At 34.1% G+C, this 20517-nt stretch overlaps 1 protein-coding gene across 1 annotated transcript in view; it reads left to right on the forward strand.

Moving 5' to 3' along the window:
- LOC132026208 (glutamate receptor ionotropic, delta-2-like) overlaps positions 1 to 20138 on the forward strand; it is a 309468-nt gene extending 289330 nt beyond the window's left edge. Inside the window, exons 2-3 of the mRNA XM_059414149.1 lie at positions 19245 to 19400; positions 20122 to 20138. Of these exons, the coding sequence (XP_059270132.1) occupies positions 19245 to 19400; positions 20122 to 20138 (173 nt within the window). The remainder of the gene's footprint in view (positions 1 to 19244; positions 19401 to 20121) is intronic.
- The last annotated feature ends 379 nt before the right edge of the window (positions 20139 to 20517 follow it).

Genomic DNA, 20517 nt, shown 5'->3' on the forward strand with positions numbered 1-20517 from the left:
TGGGGGTCAGGGTAATGCTAACTTCATAAAAGGAGTTTGGATGCTTTCCTTCTGTTTCTATTTTTTGAAACATCTTCAAGAGAATAAGTACTATGTCTTCTTTGAATGTTCAGGAGAATCCTCTAGGGAATCTGTCAGGTCCTGGGCTGTTGATTTTTGGGGGGCTTTTGATCATAATCAATCTTTTTACTAGATATTGGTCTATTCAGATTGTTAATTTCTTCCTAACTCATTTTGGAAGTTTATAGGTTCCCAGGAATGCATCCATTTTATTTAGGTTGGTTAACTTACTGGCATATGACTGTTGATAATAATTTCTGATGATTGTTTCTATTTCCATGGTTTTAGTCATGATATCTCCCTTTTCACTCATAATTTTATTAATTTGGGTCCTCTCTCTCTTCTTTTGGATTAGTTTGACCAGTGGTTTACTGATTTTATTGATTCTTTCAAAAACCAGCTTCTAGTTTCATCGATGTGTTCTACTGTATCTCTAGTTTTACCTTATTGATCTCTGCTCTAATCTTGATTATTTCTCTTCTTGTGTGTGGGATTGGCTTAAATTGTTGCTGATTCTCCAATTCTTTTTTTTTTTTTAAGATTTTATGTATTTAACAGAGATCACAAGTAGGCAGGGAGGCAGGCAGAGAGAGAAGGGGAAGCAGGCTTCCCTCTGAGCAGAGAGCCTGAGATCTCGATTCCAGGACCCTGAGATCATGACCTGAGCCGAAGGCAGAGGCTTAACCCACTGAGCCACCCAGGTGCCCCAGATTCTCCAGTTCTTTAAGGTGTAAATAAAGCTGGTTTATTCTGGATTTTTCAATTTTTTTGAGTGAGGCTTGGGTGGCTCTGTATTGCTCCATTAGGACTGCCTTTGCTGTATCCCTTAGATTTTGGACTGATGTGTCTTCATTCTCATCGGTTTCCATGAATTGTTTAAGTTCTTCTTTGACTTTCTTGTTGATCCATTCTTAAGCAGGGTGGTCTTTAGCTTCCAAATGTTTGAATTCCTTCCAAACTTTTTTTTGTGGTTGAGTTCCAGTTTCAAAGCATTGTGGTCTGAGAACATGCAGGGAATAATCTCAATCTTTTGGTATTGGTTGAGCCCTGATTTGTGACCCATTCTGTGGTCTATTCTGGAGAAAGTTCCATGTGCACTAGAGAAGAATGAGTATTCTGTTGTTTTAGGGTGGAATGTTTTGTAAATACCTCTGAGGTCCGTCTGGTCCAATGTGTCATTCTATGCTCTTGTTTCTTTATTTATTTTCTGCTTGGATTATCTGTCTATTACTGAGAATGGTATGTTAAGATCCCCTACAGTTAATGTGTGACTTTTTGTCTTGATTAGCTGTTGTCTTATGTAGTTGGCTGCTCCTGTATTGGGGGCATAAATATTTACAATTTTTAGATCTTCTTGGTGGATAGACCCTGTAACAATGATGTAGTGTCCTTCTTTATCTCTGACTACAGTCTTTAGTTTAAAATCTAATTTATCTGATATGAGAATTGCTATCCCAGCTTTCTTTTCAGCCCTATTGCATGAAAGATGCTTCTTCATCCTTTCACTTTCAGTCTGGATGTATCCTGAGGTTCCAAATGGGTCTCTTATAGACAACATATGGATGGGTCCTGTCATTTTATTCAATCTGCAACCTTGTGCCATTTTATCAGAGCATTTAGGCCATTCACATTGAGAGTGATTATTTGAAGATACATTTTTATTTACATCATGTTGCCTGTGAAGTCCTTGTTTCTATGGATTGTCTCTGTGAATTTCTGTTCCATGTTGCTCTTGGATTCTTTCTTCTTTATAGAACAACCCCTTATATTTCTTATAGTGCCAGTTTGGTTGTCATATACTCTATTAATCCTTGCCGATGGTGAGGAAGGTTATTTTGATTCTTCCTGGGTGTATCTTGATATCTTTGTTAAAGGACTCAACTTTCCAGAGTTAAGGGAGATTGAAACTGGTTTATATATAGGGGTAGTATTGATTAGGGAAAGTGGATTACCTTGAAGCTTATATCTATATGTATATTAAAAAAATAGAAAAGAAAAGAAATTTCACCACTTTGAATGTCAGCCTTTCTGGATAAAGTATTCTTGGCTGCATGTTCTTCGCAGCTAGTGCCCTGAATATGTCTTGCCAGCCCTTTCTGGCTTGCCAGGATTCTGTGGACAGGTCTGCCTTTATTCTGACGTGCCTTGCTCTGTACATAAGGAATCTCTTCCCCCTAAGTGCTATCAGATGATCTTGTCTAAAATTATGATTCATCACTGTCACAATTAAATGTCTCAAGGTCTTTCTACATTTGTTGCTCTTAGGGGGTGGGGTGGTCCTTCTGTGTCTAGGACACGATTGCTGGTTCCATTCCCCAGATTTGGAAAACTTTCATCCAGAATTTATTCAACTATATCTTCTAGCCTTCTCTCTTTCTCCAGCTCCTCAGGGATCCTAATAATTCTGACATTGGAACATTTCATGGCATTATTTACTTCCCTAATTCTGTTTTCATGGGTTCTAAGTTGTTTCTCCCATGCCTCCTCATGATCCTCTTTCTCTATAGCTTGTTCTCTAGATCACTGATTCTGTCTTCTGCCTTGGTTACCCTAGCTACTAGAGAATTAAATTAGATCGGATCTTATTGATAGCATTTTTAACTTCTTCCTGGGTGGCTTTCACTTCTACTATTAGGGATCCTGTGCTGTCAGAATGATTTTCTCCATCCCTAGCTGTTGCCTAGTTAATTGCTACCTGAATTGTCTTTCCAACATATTGTCTGTGTTCATATTCAACAATTTTGATGGAGAGGGCTCAGTCTCTGTATTTTTCCTCTGTTGGGCATTCCTCCTCCTAGTCATTTTAGTGAGAGGTGGTTGAGGAGATGTGTAGCTGAATATGTCAACTGCGATCCAGGCAGTTGCACCCTGGGATGCTTCTGAGTAATTTAAAGTCATCACCTAAAAGAAAGAAAAAAGAAAAAGAGAGAGGGAGAGGAAGACAGAGAGAGAAAAAGAGAGAAGGTCCAGATTGAATGGACCCCAAAGGTAAGATTTATAACGTAAATAATCAAAAATGGACAAACAAAAAGACCTACAAAAGTAAATGACAAGGAAAAAAAGAAAATAAAAAAAAAAAAAAGAAGAAAAAGAAGAAGAAGAAGAAGAAGAACCCAGCCAAGCTGAACCCCAAGGATAGGATTTATATAATGCCAGAACAAGAACAAATACACAGAAACACTGACAGAAGAAAAAGATGGGAGTGTGGTTACAAATCGTGGATGTGGGTGAGGAAGGTTATTTTGATTCTTCCTGGGTGTATCTTGATATCTTTGTTAAAGGACTCAACTTTCCAGAGTTAAGGGAGATTGAAACTGGTTTATATATAGGGGTAGTATTGATTAGGGAAAGAGGATTACATTGAAGCTTATATCTATATGTATATTAAAAAAAAATAGAAAAGAAAAAGAAAAACACAGATATATGTATGAAAACATTAAAAGTTTATTATGTTAAAAGATTATTAGTTAAAAAGTTAAAAGGTTACTCTGAAATATGTTGTATTCTCTAGATTTAATGAAAAGTAGGTTTAAAAATTTAAAAGGTACAAGAATAGTGAGAATAAAATAAAAATAAAAGTTGTATCTATGAAATATACAGGTTTTAGGGCAATACCGAAAACTCAGTGTATTTTTTTCCCCAGATATTGGGGTTTTACAGTTTTATGGGGACCCTGTGGTGGTTGTCCTCTTTATTCTGGCTGGCTTTCTAGAGGAGGAAACTGCGGCATTGTTTTTCAAGCAGTCTTGCTAGGGTTGAGTCCTCCTGGCTCCTGTGAAGGGGCTGGGCTCTTTGGAAACAGGTTTTTCAGGCTTTTGTTCTCTAGAGGTTTTTGTTCTTTGGAGGCTTTGGGGGGCTTTTCGGAGGCTTAGTGGAAAGCAAACTGCACCCAGACCTCCACCTCAGAAAGAATCCTCAGTCAGCTTCCTCTGGTCCAGAACACACAAACTCTTGCTCTGCAAACTCTGCTGAGTCATGCGTCCTCTCAAAGGTAGTGCACGTCCCCAGCCACCAACTCAGTGGTCTCCTGAAGCTCCCACTTGTCTCTACACCCTGTGCCTCTAAAACCTCAAGTGATATTGGTCCGGGGAGCTGGCTTCCGCTGGCTGCCTTTGCCAGGGCTACTGTCTGGGGTCCAGAGCTCACAGTTGAGCAGGTTGCCACTGCAGGATCGTGACCAGAGATGGCGCTGAGATGTTCAGGCCCCGGCTGGGAGAGCCCAGATGCTTGACTGGTCCTGGAGATCGCTGGCTAGAGCCTGCATGGAGCTTTCTCAGATGCAGGCAGGGAGTGGGTCAGACCCTGGTTGTTTTAGTGTGTGCAGAGCACAAAAGTTCTAGGGAGTGCAGGCTGACACTATCACCAGACTCCCTCATGTGGGAGTGGGAGTGCGCACAGCCAAGAGTGGTGGTAGAAGCCTTGCAACCCCAGGGGCTTCACCGCACTCTCTCTGCTACAGGTGGTCACTGGCGGTGGCTGTCCTGCATCCGTGGGCTTAGGCCTATGCCCATGACCACCCAAGTCCCTGAAAATCTTTTGCTCTTTTTGAGTGCTTTTAACCAGACTCCAAGTTAATGTTGGTCCCCAATCACAGGGCACTTTTGTATGGGGGTATTACTTTCTAATGGGTTGCTTCTGGTGGCTCCTTCCAACTTCTGTTCATCCTTTGATATCAGTCTGAGTGTTCCCACTCTGCTTTACTTCTCCACTGGTGTCTTCTTCCTCTGTAGAGATCCAGAATTGGATAATCCTACATCTTATGCTGATTTCATGGGTGTTCAGAGTATTCTGGTAGATAATTAGCTCACTTTATGGGACCGGTTAAACAGGGTCTCCTACTTTTCCACCATCTTGTCCCTCCCCCTGTAAGATTAATTTATGCAAGAATTTACTTGAAAATTGATTTCTTTTAAATATTTGGCTTGTAGATGGGAAAAACTATGATTATGAGACAGATCTTTATAGATAAGAGAAACTGGGTCCATTTTATAACCACTTACAACTAATAAATAGCCCAAAATATCATCATCCTCATAAGGACACTCATGTCTCACTTACTATTGGCTAGCCTACAATTATAATAGAACCACTATTTTCTCACTGTTCATGGAATACTTTGTATGGCAGCTCCCTAGCAATACCTATATGTTGCTTCCTAACACATTTCCTTTTTTCTTTTTTTAAAAGATTTTATTTATTTGACAGAGAGAGATCATAAGTAGGCAGAGAGGCAGGCAGAGAGAGGGGAAGGGAGGCAGGTACTGGCTGAACAGAGAGCCCAATGCAGGGTCCAATCCCAGGATCCTGGGATTATGACCCTCTGAGCCAAAGGCAGAAGCTTTAACCCACTGTGCTGCCCAGGCACCCCCTAACACATTTCCTTATTCAGTATATATAACAGCACAAAATAGGACATGTTGAGAAAAAAAAAAAAGTTCGTACATTTTCCTAAAACTTTTGGTTTAAAATGCTCATATCATAAAGAAGATGAAGCTACAAGTGAATTCAGAGTTAATAAAACTATGAAGTTTTAGATTTATGTCAGAAAGCTATCTTTTTCCTACCTGAAATATACCACATAATGCCTTTTTTTCTTTAGAAATGAAGATAATACTTTACACTTCTAAAATGCTTAATTTCAAGTTACTTATCTAACTCAATTCAGATTGGTTAATTACTTGTTTTTATCTAGAAGCAGAGTGAATTTTTGACTTATACATAAAAATATATTTTTACTATACAGTAGACAACCTAAACTAAATTATTTGTGTGTAAAATGAGTTTCACTTTACAAGCGCATAGAATTCACACTTTTTTTTTTTATATATACAGGTATTTCTTTGACATACGGTTTTACTTATACCAGTGTTTTTTATGGTAATTGAAGGTAGTATTAAAAGGATCTAGTGAATTGTTACAAAAGAAAAAAAAGTTATATCTGTTCCATCTAAAAATATCTGCAAGTCTTCCCAGTGAATGTGCTTTTCAAGAAGATACCTTCTTACATTTTTTTTTTTTTTTAAATTCATCATTTCAGTTTGGGAACAGTTTGAATTGCTATGCAGTGTTAAAAAAGTCTCCTTTCAGAAACCAGTTCTTTCTTTTCTTGTCACGGCAGTTAAATTTGCAATAATAGGACATTGCTTCAAACAAATGTATGATATGGAGAATGGGACTGAAACAAGATATAAAGCTCTGGATTACTTCACAGATTCAGTATGAAAATGTGGAAAATAATTTAAGGAGTTAAACAATTCCATTCCCCCCCCAATTTTTTAGTTGTAAAATACATGTAACTTAAAATTTATTATGTTAACCATTATTAAGTATAGTTTAGTTGAATTCAATACATTCATAATGTTGTGCTACCATCGCCACTATATGATGAACTTCTTTCTCCTAGTAAAAGTGAAACTTTATGCCTATTAAACAAAAACTCTCCATTCCTTTCTCCCCGTCCATAGAATTCTGCCATTCTCCTTTCTTTATCTATGATTTTGAATACTCTCAGTATTTAAATGGATTTATAGAGTATTTGTTTTATTATAATTTATATAGTACTTGTTTTATAGTAACTGGCTTATTTCACTTAGCATAACGTCCTCAGAGTTCATCCATATTGTACCATACGTCAGAATTTCCTTCATTCTCATGACTGAATACTATTTCATTGTATATATATACATTTTGCTTGTCCATTCATCCATCAATAAACACTCAGGTTGCTTCCATGTTTTAGCTATTGAGAATAATGATACTATGAACATGAATGTACAAGTATTTATTCAAGACCCTGCTTGCAATTTTCTGAGATATGTAGGCATAAGTGGAAATGTTGGATCCTATGGTGATTCTATTTTTTAAATATCACCTGTACCATTTTTCATTATCACAAATGGTACAGAATGGTTCCAGTTTCTCTATATCCTTGCAAACCCTCGTTATTTCTGGTTATTTTTGATAGTAACAATTCTAATTAGTCTGAGGTATAGTTTTGATATGCATTTTCCTAATGATTAATGATGTTGAACATCTTTAATCAACAGATTTCTCATGAGCTTTTTGGGCACTTAACATATCTTCTTTGGAAAAAATGATCAAATTTTTTGTTTTTGTTTTTGTTTTTGTTTTGTTTTGTTTTGTTCTGAATAAAGATTTTATTTATTTATTTGACAGGCAGAGATCACAAGTAGGCAGAGAAGCAGGCAGAGATGAGAGGGGTGGGGGAGGGAGGCCCCCTGCTGAGCATAGATTTTTTTTTTTTTTCCCCCATGAGGGGCTCTGTGCCAGGACCCTGGGATCATGACCTGAGGTGCAGGCTTTAACCCACTGAGCCACCCAGGAGCCCCTATCTTTTTTTGAACTAGATTGATTTTTGTTTTGTTTTTTAGTTTTAGGAGTTCTCCCTGTATCTGGATATTAATTTATTATCAGATATATGATTTAAAAGTATCTTGTGAGTCTTTTGTAGACAGTATATAGCTGGATCATTTATTATTAGCCATTCTGTCCAATTCTATCTTTTGATTGGAGATTTTATAACATTTATATGGGTAATAATTTCTAGGAATGGACCTCTGTCATTTTGCTGTTTGTTTTCCTTGAGTCTTAGTAAGCTTATTGTCTCTCATTTCCTGCATTACTCTCTTCTTTGTTACTTAGTTGTTTTTTTTGGTAACATTTAAAGTTTTATATTTTAACATTTAAATTCCTTTCTCATTTTCTTCTGTGTATATTCCATAGCTCTTTTTTTTTTTTTGTGGTCACCATGGGGATTATTCTTAACATACTAAAGTTTTAACACTCTACTTGGAATTTATAGCAGCTATAATTTAATAACATACAAAAACTGCTCCTTTATACCTTCATCCCCAGCCCTTTGAGTTGTCAATGTCACAAAATTACCTCTATATTCATTGTGTGCCCCAGAACATAAACTAATAGTTAAAAAAACAAAAAAACAAAAAAACAAAACTGTTAGTCTCCGAAGTTATGTAGAAAGCCAAACTTAAAATAATACTAGCTTCTAGACTGATAATTATCTTTTTAAATTATTTTTTTAAATTCTTAGATACATATAATGTATTATTAGTCCCAGGGGTACAGGTCCATGAATCGTGATAGTTATCTTTTTATAAAAAATATATATATTAGTATCTTAAATGTAGAAATAAAAAAGTGGAGTTACAAATTGTCATTACAATAATGCTGACTTTAATAATTGCCCATATATTTACCTTATATGATCTCGATTTCTCCATGTAACTTTGAACTGCTTTGACATTTCCTTTCATTTCAACCTTCAGGGCTCCCTTTAGCTTTCCTTGCAGTGCAGGTCTAATGATAATGAATACTCTCAACTTTTATCTGGATATATCTTAATTTCTCCCTTAAATTTGACTGATCCTTCTGGCCTCCAAAGTTTCTAATGAAAAATCTGTTGATAATAGTATTGAGGATCCTTTGTGTATGAATGCATTCTTTCTTGCTGCTTTTAAGATTTTTCCTTGTGTGTTTGGCTTTGAAATTTTGATTAGTGTGTCTTGATATGAGTCTCTTTGAGTTCTTCTTTGTTGGAGTTCACAGAGTTTCTTGGATGTTTACATCTATTGTCGTTTATCAAATTTTGGAAGTTTTAAGCTAATATAGCTTCAATTATCCTCTCATTTCTTCCACAGGATCACATGATGGGATCCCACAATCCCACGTTGGTCTTCTTGATGATGTCCCACAGGTCCCTTAGATTCTGTTCACTTTTCTTCATTTTTTTTCCCCCTTTTTCCCAGACTTGGTAATTTCTATTGTCATATCTTCAAGGTTATGGATTTTTTCTTCTGCCTGCTCTTTGAGTCCTTCTAGGGAATTTTTCATTTCCATTATTGTACTTTTCAGCTCCAGAATTTGTTTCTCATTTCTCTTTGGGTTTTCTGTATCTTTATTGATATTTGCCCATCCATTGTTTTGACTTTCTCCAAATTTTCCCCTAGTTCAGTGATCATCTTTAAGACAGCTATTTAAAAATCTTTATCTAGGGGTGCCTGGGTGGCTCAGTGGGTTAAGCCTCTGCCTTGGGCTCAGGTCATCATCTCCGAGTCCTGGGATCAAGCTCTGCATCAGGCTCTCTGCTCAGTGGGGAGCCTCTTTCTCCCTCTCTCTCTCTCTCTGCTTGTCCCTCTGCCTACTGATCTATCTCTCTGTTAAATAAATTAAAAAGAAAAAGCTAAAAAAATCTTTCTCTAATAGTTCTACCACTAGGTCTTTTTCTGGGATGATTTGTTAATTTAATTTTTTCCTTCAAATAGACCATATTTCCTCATTTCTTTATATACCATCTGATTTTTTGTTGTTGTTGTTGTTGTTGAAAACTATATATTTCAATAAAAAATAGGGTAACTCTGGAAGTCACAGTCTCTTCTTTCCTCAGAGTTTGCTGTTTTTGTTTTTGTTTTATTTATTGTTTCCTTTTTTAATTATTATAGATCATCTCTGTGTCAAGAATCAGCTTGAAATGCAAATTTAAAGTCTTTTCAGTTCTTGTCTCAACCTTCACCTTTTTCTAGGCATGTGCATTGACTTTTTAATATCCCTGTATATATAGCTGCTTTTGAATGATCTGATTGGTAATGCCTGGCTCCCAAAGAGAGGAGAAAAATGAAGGGGAAATATGTGAACAGTGACTTTTTAAATCTTTTGGAAGTCACTTCAGCCAGAGAGGGATGAGATTGCAGCAGTGGAGGGGAGTGCAACAATAGTGGTTTCCTTTCTCTTTGTATACCTCTAAGATCAGAAGCAGCAATCAGCTATCTGTGGCAGGGCATAGATTCTCTATATTTAGAGGATATAATTGTATTTTATTTTTATTTATTTATTTATTTATTTATTGCCCATGCTGGCTCACACAAACTGTGTGCAAGGTGCTCCTAGATAGAATCTATCAGTGCAATTGTTATCTAGATAGGGAAACAAATTCTTGATGCTTCCTATTCCACCATCTTCCCAGAATCCTCTGTAAATAGTGCTTTTATTTAAAAAAAAAAAAAAGATTTATTTATTTATTTTAGGGAGAGAGAAAGACTGTAATACATGAAAGTTGGGGGAGGAGCAGAGGGAGAGAATCTTCAAGCAGTCTTCCTGATGAGTGTGAAGTCCAAGGTGGGGCTCAGTCCCAGGACTCATGAAATCATGACCTGAGCCAAAACCAAGAGTCAGACACTCAACTGACTGAGCCACCCAGGAGCCCCAATAGTGATGTTTTTATAAAGAAAAAAATACAGATTACTGATATCTCAATATTTAGTAATCTTTTGAAAATTACAAATAATTCTTGTTAGACAAACTAATTTGGAGTATATATTCCCCAAACACCAAACTTATATAAAAAATGCACAACCTATTCAGAGAGTATCTATGTTCCAACATAAAATAATTATGTTAAAGATTAGCTTCCTATTATCCTCTTCATGGACGAGTCAGATTATCTGTTCCTTAAGCAGCCCACATTTCCTTTTGTTCCACAGACTTCTGAAAAACATGCAGCAGGGTCACATATTCAGTGGAAACTATCATTAGTTAAATGTGCTTTTGGTTTCTATATAACTTTACAAAAATTCCAAAGAAAACATGAATTCAAATGTTACTGGAGATTTGGGCTGTGTAAAAAGACCTGTATTAGAGTGAAGAATCCCTTCATCAATTTGACTTAGCTCACAGTGTGATGAAATGTTACAACATAAACTCTAATGCAGATGCCCTTGTCTGAAATCTCAGAAGACAGTTATTGGAAATTTGGCTATTTGGACTGTCAGTTGCTCTTATTTTATCACTTTATCATAATATTTTGAGGAAAAAAATGAAAATTTAAAGGTATCTACAATATAAAAATATTTTAAAATTTACAATATGCCTTCAAGTATTTATGTATTATCATTTTAGTGGTCTGTATGGAATTTCATCTCTTTACAGTTATGTCTTTCTACTTCATATCCCTAATTCCCTCTGTGATTTTGGCACTGTCCTCTTTGGACTTGATTGTCTATCTTTAGAACAAGAATGATGCTCACCTATAAACTAGATAATTATGGTGGGTAAGGTGGAAGTTAATATCATAATGTACTTTGAACTCTGAGAACAAAGTACTAAGTAATCATTATACACTGGTTGATAATGAACCAGTTAGTTTCCATACCTGGTCACAATTTGAATATTACATACCCAAGTAAATTATTAAAGTCCTTTAATATGTAAATCACTCTGGCCTTGTCATCCTATCAGGATCATTAGTCACTAAGTGGGAAAAAAAGTCTAACTCCTTAAAACAATGAAAGGCTAGAGATTTGTTCTGAACCCTGCATTTAAGAACATACCAAAATGCATGTTACCAGAACCCTTTTAATATTCCTCCAAAGTAACTGTAAAAATTGCCATTTGTGTAATGTTTAAAAATTTACCCTGATTTAATTCCTTGTATATATGAGATTATTGAAAAAGGAAAATTAAACATAAAGTTTGAGTTAAAATTGAATACTTGAGCTAAACTACTCTTTAAATAGTATAGTCCATCAACAGATGAATGGATCAAGAAGATGTGGTATATATACACAATGGAATACTATGCAGCCATCAAAAGAAATGAAATCTTGCCATTTGCAACAACATGGATGGAACTAGAGTGTATCATGCTTAGCGAAGTAAGTCAAGCAGAGAAAGACAACTATCATATGATCTCCCTGATATGAGGAAGTGGTGATGCAACATGGGGGCTTAAGTGGGTAGGAGAAGAATCAATGAAACAAGATGGAATTGGGAGGGAGACAAACCATAAGTGACTCTTAATCTCACAAAACAAACTGAGGGTTGCTGGGGGGAGGGGTGTTGGGAGAAGGGGGTAGGATTATGGACATTGGGGAGGGTGTGTGCTTTGGTGAGTGCTGTGAAGTGTGTAAACCTGGTGATTCACAGACCTGTACCCTTGGGGATAAAAATATGTTTATAAAAAATAAAAAATTTAAAAAAATAAATAAATAGTATAGTTTAAATCATGTGGTAAATACTGCATCTAAAAATATTTATAAGCTAGTGCTAGTTAATAAAAATTTCTCCAACAAAAAATTAAAACCTATTTGAGACTTTTAACATACAAAAGATTGTATTGTGATACTTATAAATATAAAATTGTTCCTATCACTTGTTAATATAAAAATTTATAATCATGAATATATTGCCCTATATTAAACTCACAATTTTCTAAGGAAGGTTTTGAAACTGAAGGCTGTGAATTCTGCCAGTCATGACCAGCTTTAGTCTCGGGAAGTTTACTTAATCTGAGCCTTATTTTCCATCAGAGGTTTTTCATCAAAACTCAAGGATATAATGCCAGTTAACCACTTAGTACAGTGCTTATTACTAACACGTTAATTGCTTTCACTGTTATTATTTCAATTATTATAAACTTAACAGAAACAGAGCAGAGTAAAATTGTCTCTGATTCCAAATAATATTTGCTAATTGTCATGAATTTGGTGTATCCCAGCACTTCCTTTCCAATTAGAATTATTGTTTTGATTTACTTAAGGTGATAAGGTGAACTGAGGAAAATATACCTCTTGATGAAATGAGAAAAAGTTCTAAAAACCACACTTCATGCTTGTCAAGGTATTAACATAGAACCTAGTGGGAATATTTCTAGGGACTGTGGAAAACATTTGTAGTACAAAATTAATATGTGGGAGATATCTCAAAATAATTAATATTACCTGGACAGATAGTTTTATATGCACACACATGCATACACATAAACGCACACACTGCCTTCAATGTAATAATATCCCACTGAAATGGTAATTTATAATGTTCAAGTGGAGATGCCACATGGTATAGAAAATTCTTATTTTATTTGGTCACAATTCTACTAATTTTTCTTGCTGGCTACTAGTATAGAACATGTTTAGCTTCTTCTGTGAAGTGAGAGCAATTTAAGTAGAGGTGAAATAAAGGGGAAATCTGATTTTTGAGGTATTTATATTGTCTTCCACTATTTGTGCTTCTTTTGAAATGTGTATACAATTTCCACTGACATAGTGGGAATACCATTAATAGATGCAAAAAATAAAAGTTGAAGATCTCTTGATTTGGATATCTGTATAACATACAACTAATGTGTATGCAGAGTGCATTATTAGAATTAAGGAAAAAAACCCACTTATTTGTGAATAGAGTATCCAAAACAGTGAAGATATACGATGATTTAACAGTTCTAAATAGCTCTGAATAACTATGAAGCCTACTGTGACCAGTGAATTTTCCCTAAGCAGAGATTTTTGCTTTTTTAATTTAACCTTCTAAATCAAATTGTTAATGCCTCCAGGGAAAATGGAGGCATTTTATGCAAAAATAGTCTTATGATCAAGTTTTGTTATGATTCTTCAATTTTCAATATTTCATAGTTTATATTAAATGGATTTGATATGTTAATCACCAGAGGTAGTACTAGTTATTGTATGTGTGTATGTGTATACACACATACATATATATGAATGCTATAGCTTATGATATATGTTATATATGTGTGTGTATATATGTATTCATACATATACCTGACATTATATATATGCATGTTTTTTCATAAAGTTAATGCTTTAAATAATAATAAAAAAAACATAATATGGAAGAAAGAGCTCCAAATTTGAAACCAGAAAACTTAAATTCCTACTCTAGTCTTTCTAACTTCTAGCTGTATAATTTTGTTCAAATCATTTAAACTCTTTTCACTACATTTTCTGAAGAAGTGGAGTTTATGTATACCATCTTTAAAATTTGTTTCAGCTGTGAGTCTATGAAATCCCCAGTTGCCCACTTCCATTGTCATCTTATCAAGGCATCTTAATTTTGCTATGGTCTGATTCAACATGTAATAGCTTTCTACTGTCTTGAGAGCAAATTATTTGTTAAGAAACAACCAGACTTGGTTTGATGATTATCTCTGTGTTGAGGGAAGGTTATTTTGAGGGGTGGATGGGTGGATGCATGAATATATGGGAAGAAAAAATAGAGAGGAGGAAAAAATGCACAGAGAGAGAAGCCAAGAGACTCTATTATGTTGCTTCAAAGACAGATTCATTTCATAGATCACCTTTGAAAAGTTAATTCTTTTTAAAAACTACATACCATAACGAATTTATGTATATTAGGCAAAATTAAATAAACAAAGATTTTGAACTTTGTGACTGGAACAAGATGAGCTATTTCTGATTTTATTTGCGACTCTGATATCCAGCCACATATTTTGGGCAGTTGTTTCATACATGTCTTTTTAGATGATAGGGTTTTAAACATTGATGATGCAAGGGTAGTGTAGATGTGTTGATACTTGTTACCATATATTTAGGTAATAATATTTAGGTATTTAGATTAGATATTTAGCATTATTTATTTTAATAGTTTTTGGTATACTAGTTATATAAAATTTGATGCAGAGATCTTCCAATAATTCTACTGACTGGAAAAAAATTAAGACATATATCAAAACATTTCTCAATGTTTTTATAGAAAACTCGGAGCTAGACGAAGACATTTTCTTTCCCCCATTATCTTACCAGCTAAACAAGGTTTCCTCCACTTGCCTCTTATATGTATAAGAAAAAAAAAGAATTTAAATATTCAAACTAAAAATACAAGTATATGATTAATAATGTGTTGAATAATTTGGGTATTCTGGAGTCATAATGACTATGATAATAAATTCACTTGCAAGTACATTAGCAAGTCTACCATTGTTTTAATTTATAGTTAGTTATAACTCACATTTTTACTCCTGTTTTTGAATCTAGTTATTTTATAATATTATGCCTAACTAAACATAAGGAAAATTAATCAATTACTATTTCTTGACTAATTCTAGTATATCCAGGCTCCCTTCTATACACACAAAAGTATAAAAATAATTTCTGTGATCCAGGAAATTATATTTTGGTAATGAGATGAACATACATACATCCATCATGGAGACAACACCATAAATAAAGACACAAAGGTAAAAATGCTTTTAAGCTTAATGTTTCTTAAAGCTTCTACTCTCTTTGAGAATTATGGAGTTGGTCAGCGTAGTGACTTCTATTAGTGCTTTATTTAACAAGCATATTTATAAATATGAATTTATGTAAAAAGATTTTATGGTATAAAATACTGACTTGTACAGATAACCCTACACAACAAGGAGAAAAAAAAAGACATCAGGATAGTTTTCATTACTATAAACTATAATTCTTTACTATCTAAGATGTAAGATCTATGAAGATAAGTAAACATGTTGTAGTTTGTATTTAAAAACATATACGTGGGGTGCCTGATGGTTCAGCTGGTTAAGTGTCCTACTCTTGATTTGGCTCAAGTCGAATGATGATCTCAGGGTTGTGGGATTAAGCCCCACATTGGGCTCCATGCTTAGCAGGGAGTCTGTTTGGGATTCTCTCTCCCCCCCCTTCCACTAACTCCTCACAAGCTCTCTCTGTCCGTCTCTTTCTCAAAATAGATAAATTAACTCAAAATAAAATAAAACCTATATTTTTTTGCCTGTATATGTCACTCTCTTTGTAAAGCCTTTTCTCTCTCATGGGAGGAACAGATCATCAGTCCCTAATAATGTAAATGACTGATTGCAAATTGGTACAATGGGAGCATGTAGGAGGTGTTCCTTGTCTGTTTTATCTCTTGGTTATTCTTCCTTTCAGTTTGACCAGTGTTTAGATAGGACATATAATCTATTAATCAAACTTTGTGTGTGTGTGTGTGTGTGTGTGTGTGTGTGTGTGTGTGTATTTGTGTGTGTAAGTGGTAGGAGAATTATTTCATCTGGACAATAAATTGATTCTGCTTTTCATCTCAAGTTTGTAAAATAAAACTGATAGTAAAAAATGCTAATAAAATAGCTGGGAAAGAACTAGTTGCTGTCATCATGTTAACTATATAGTTATGAATGTTACACTTTATAAATTTCAAAAAAAATCTGAGATGTTTGATATTGGATTGAACTGGTAATATATGTGTATTGATAGAAAGGATAAAAAGATGACATTGCTATACTATTGGAAGTGCATGAAATAGGAAAGAGCCTTTTTTGTGAGGTTCTGCATGTGGAACTCACTGGGCTGTTTTCAGAATAGTTTTTGCTTAATACAAAATGCTGCCTTTACTTTCTTGGTTAAAAGCCAAATCTAATATGAGATTTTATAGCTGAAGAAAAAAAGTAAATAGATAACTGGATTTGAAATATTGGTAGGATTTCCTGTTCTTTGGTTATGCTGTGTGCAGTAAGATGAAATGTTTCTTCTGTTTACTTCTTGCTGTTTGCAGAAAGATGAGCTACTTCTTTTGTTTATTTCCTTTCAGTATATCTTAATTCAGCATGGAATTGACTAATTTGCTATCATTTCTGTAAGTTTCTGCTACTTATTAAGTCAGGTTTAATGTTTAAGGCAGTCTTAAGTATTCTGTTACTTAACATTAAAATGCTTCCATTAAAAAATATGTTACCAATACTCAGCAGAAGTCAGTAATATCATCCGCTTTAAAAACAAGGTTGATTAAAAACTCTTCTTTTAAAAGACCCACTTAGATTCCATGACAAGCTGAAGCATCTTTATAGAAACATACATCACTTCTTTGTGAATAGACATTTAGATTATCTGGTTTAAATGAATTGGTTATTTCAGCTCCAATTATAGTACACTATATCACACTTCCTAACTAAAGTTAGAAATTCTAACTAATTCTAATTTCTAATTCTAATTTTTTAATAATTCTAATTTCTGCTAAAGAAATCTGTACATCTGGATCTGATAGTATTAGATTTAAATGTAACGATTAATCTAGATTCTCATAACAATTACCACAAATTAAAATGCATGTTCATGAATGTGGCTTCAATGAGCAAGATACATCCAACATTTTACTCTCTAATTTCACAAAAACAGTTTCTAAAGTAGATTTCAATCTGATTCAGAAGTGATATGTGAGGTCAAACGTTAACATCTATAATATATATTTTAATAAAATATTAATTTCCTGACTAATAGATATATAATAATATAATTAGGGAGTACTTTATGTATCAATTTAAAAATTCTTTGTCCTTGCTCATGCTCTTAGCTGTGGGAAGCTATTCAAATTATACTATAGGAAATAGAAAACAAGGGTTTGAAGAGGCTGGTCAAAGTTAATACATTTCAGGCAAATATAAAAGAGCGGTGACAAGGGAAAGCTAGATTCACAGAAAAAGCCTGTTAGACACTCCGTCTTCTCTAGTGAAAATTAATAATTGCCTCCCCATCAAAAGGCCATTTAAGGTGAAGAGGGCAAAAGTAACCTGCCACACTTGTCAGAAATAGACATAGTTTCACCCTTGCTTTATCATGTATTGACTCTAATAATGCATGTTGAATATCATGATCTGTCTTTCATTAGAAGGCCAATTTGGGCTTTAGTCACAAATGCATAAAATCAACAGAAGTGGCATATGTAAAACGTCTGCTTCTACATATATATATGTGTGGGTGTGTATAGATATAAACATGTACATGTATAACTCTTACTGTATATATAGTCTGTGTTTATCTCTATGTGGGTATATAATACCCATATTGTATTTACATTCGGAAAAAAGACATTTTAATGCACACACAATTTTATTTTTATATTTACACATTAAAAAGAATATTATATTCAAGAAAAATATTATGTGGATGTGGATATGTATATGGGTATGTATGTGTAGCCATTCCATTATTGTGTTACTGACCCTGGGGTGTATGTCGTTTTTTGGCAGGAGCAAATTCATTTGGTTCACTCAAAAAAGCAAAAAAAGAAATACACTGACCTTGTGTTTATAATTTAAAAATAAATAATTTAAAAATGTGTTCCTGCTTAGAACTAGCAGAATCAGAATGAACACAAATAAGCATGTGTGGCCAGATGGGAAAGAATCTCCCAGATCTGAGTCAGGATCCTCATAAAAATACATTTATTTCTTATGGGCATAATCCTGAAATGGAGTATACCATAGTGATATAGAACAAAGACACTGGAGTCAAGGACCCTGGCCCTTATTCCTTTGGCATATTCCTTGCACTGACACTCAATTTTCATAACTGTATGTGTATGTAGTTGTATGTGTATCACATAATTATCATAAGGATTGAATGAGGTTCTGCAATATGGAAAATATTAATGTAAAATGTCATATTACAGTATTTAAAAATAAGAAAACACCAGTGTTTGTTGAAAATGTACTATGTAGTTAGCACAATTTATTTACATTTTACACGGATAAACTTATTCAAAGCAGTTAATAACCCTTACAGATTATTATTAGATTTTACAAATGATAAATGTGGGGTTTAGAATTTGAATCCCATGTTCAAGGTCATATACTTAACAAACCACAGTCATAATTTGAAATCAGTTTACTCCTAGCACTGGTATGTTCAAGCTACACCTTGCTGACAGGCAATCATTCAGAAAGAAGTTAGCCATAACTCTTATGATCATTATTATTGTATGTGAGTGAAAAAGGCCATAATATTCACCAGGATTTTTATTAATTCTTCAGAAATTACTTCTTAAATTACCTCTGCTCAGAGGTTTGTATGTACCTAAATTTTCTATAAATGTTATTGAATTTACTACCATTAAATATACTGAAACCCTTGTTCAAGATAAAAAGAAAGGAAGAAAGTAAAAAGAATAATGAAAAATAAATTAAGATCACAATAGAAGTCTGATCCCTGCACACTGTGTGAATGGATCTCAGAAAGTTTCCTGATTGTATCTCCTATTATTCAGAAAACTATTCCTCAGACTATGAACTCCTAAAGATATTATGATAGGAGATGTCTAATGTGTTAGCTACTTCGTTCTGCAGAAGATTTTTGGACTGATTATATTGTATTACTAAAGCTCTTCCAGAAATCATAGTGTGATGTACTATTCTTCACTTCCATTTGGAAGAAGTAACTACATGACTACCTAGCTATCACACTGCTTCCAGTACAGTGTGCTTCAGTAATAAATAAAGTGCATGCTTTAAGGGAAAGTATACATTTTTCAAATATATAAGTCTCTTTGACATATTTCCAGAGAGCATGAAAGAATATTTATGTTATTGTTTAATGGCAACACTCACTTCTTTCTAGGAGCAATTTTTGATGAATCTGCCAAAAAGGATGATGAGGTGTTTCGCACAGCAGTTGGTGACCTCAACCAGAATGAGGAGATTTTACAGACTGAGAAAATCACATTTTCGGTGACTTTTGTTGATGGAAGCAACCCTTTTCAAGCCGTTCAAGAAGGTAAGGTCAATCAGCAGTCCAGTTTTTATTTTATTTGTATTTTGGTTCAATTCAAATGGCAATAGAATTAGATTTGTAAAAGCCATCCACCTGGATATCTTTCTTTGCGTCTTTACTGCATTGCTTTACTTCAACAGTGCTGTTTTGTGATAGATGTTGATCCTGAATTCCACTTCTGAAAGGGCAGTGTGTGGAAAGTTGTTTTAATTGAAGTATATGTGAAAATGAATATAAAAATTTACAGGAAAAACTTTATAATATTTTATGACTGTAGTGTAAATTAAACATTCCTTAAAACTGTGACTTTCTATCTAAATGCTTAGCTTTGACTTTTTTGAGATAAGGGCCACCTTGAGTGTTGTTACAACATGTGATGACATATTTCAATGTATTCATAACAAATGCATTGGCGGAAAGAAAACCTTTAGGCACTACATGCCAATCAAAGATTTTACACTGGCATCCTAACCTAATATGCCAAACATTAAAAGCATTTGCCTCAATTCTCTCTTTATATTTGAGTGAATTAACATTTTTCATAGGTACCAATCATATAAATGCAATTTTTTTATTATACTGGAATGATCATTTGTATGATGAAAGTTTTGATTGAAGGATATAAGAGTAATCAAATTTTATTTTTGATGTTATTATTCTAATGAAATAGCCTTTTGATTGGCAAAGCGTTCATTGTTCATTAAACTATTTTCTGCTAATCTAGGTTATGTTTTATTGTGAGAATATATTTAGACTAAAGATACCAATACAAAATTTAGTCAAATGAAGCACTTGTTTCATCAAAAAACTTAAAGAAGATTTGGCAGAAGAAAAGATGGACAAGATATTAAAGTACTAAAGTTTGGCAGGAAAGTTTTAAAGACAAATATTGAAAGGGTAAGGGAAATAAATATAAATATTTTTGAAAATATAAAGATGAAAATGCTTTTCATCTAATGTTGCATCTGCATGATGTACAGGTAACCTTTATTGGAATATGCTTTTGACCAATAACATTGGCTACTGTTGAAGCTTATTTATGTTTACTTGTATCAGTAAGAGAACAGGTAGAATGATTAGTGAGCTAATAGATTTTCCTTCTTAATAATTTGATGGAGTG

Source organism: Mustela nigripes, chromosome 1, assembly GCF_022355385.1.
Source record: "Mustela nigripes isolate SB6536 chromosome 1, MUSNIG.SB6536, whole genome shotgun sequence".
Classification (NCBI taxonomy): Eukaryota; Metazoa; Chordata; class Mammalia; order Carnivora; family Mustelidae; genus Mustela; species Mustela nigripes.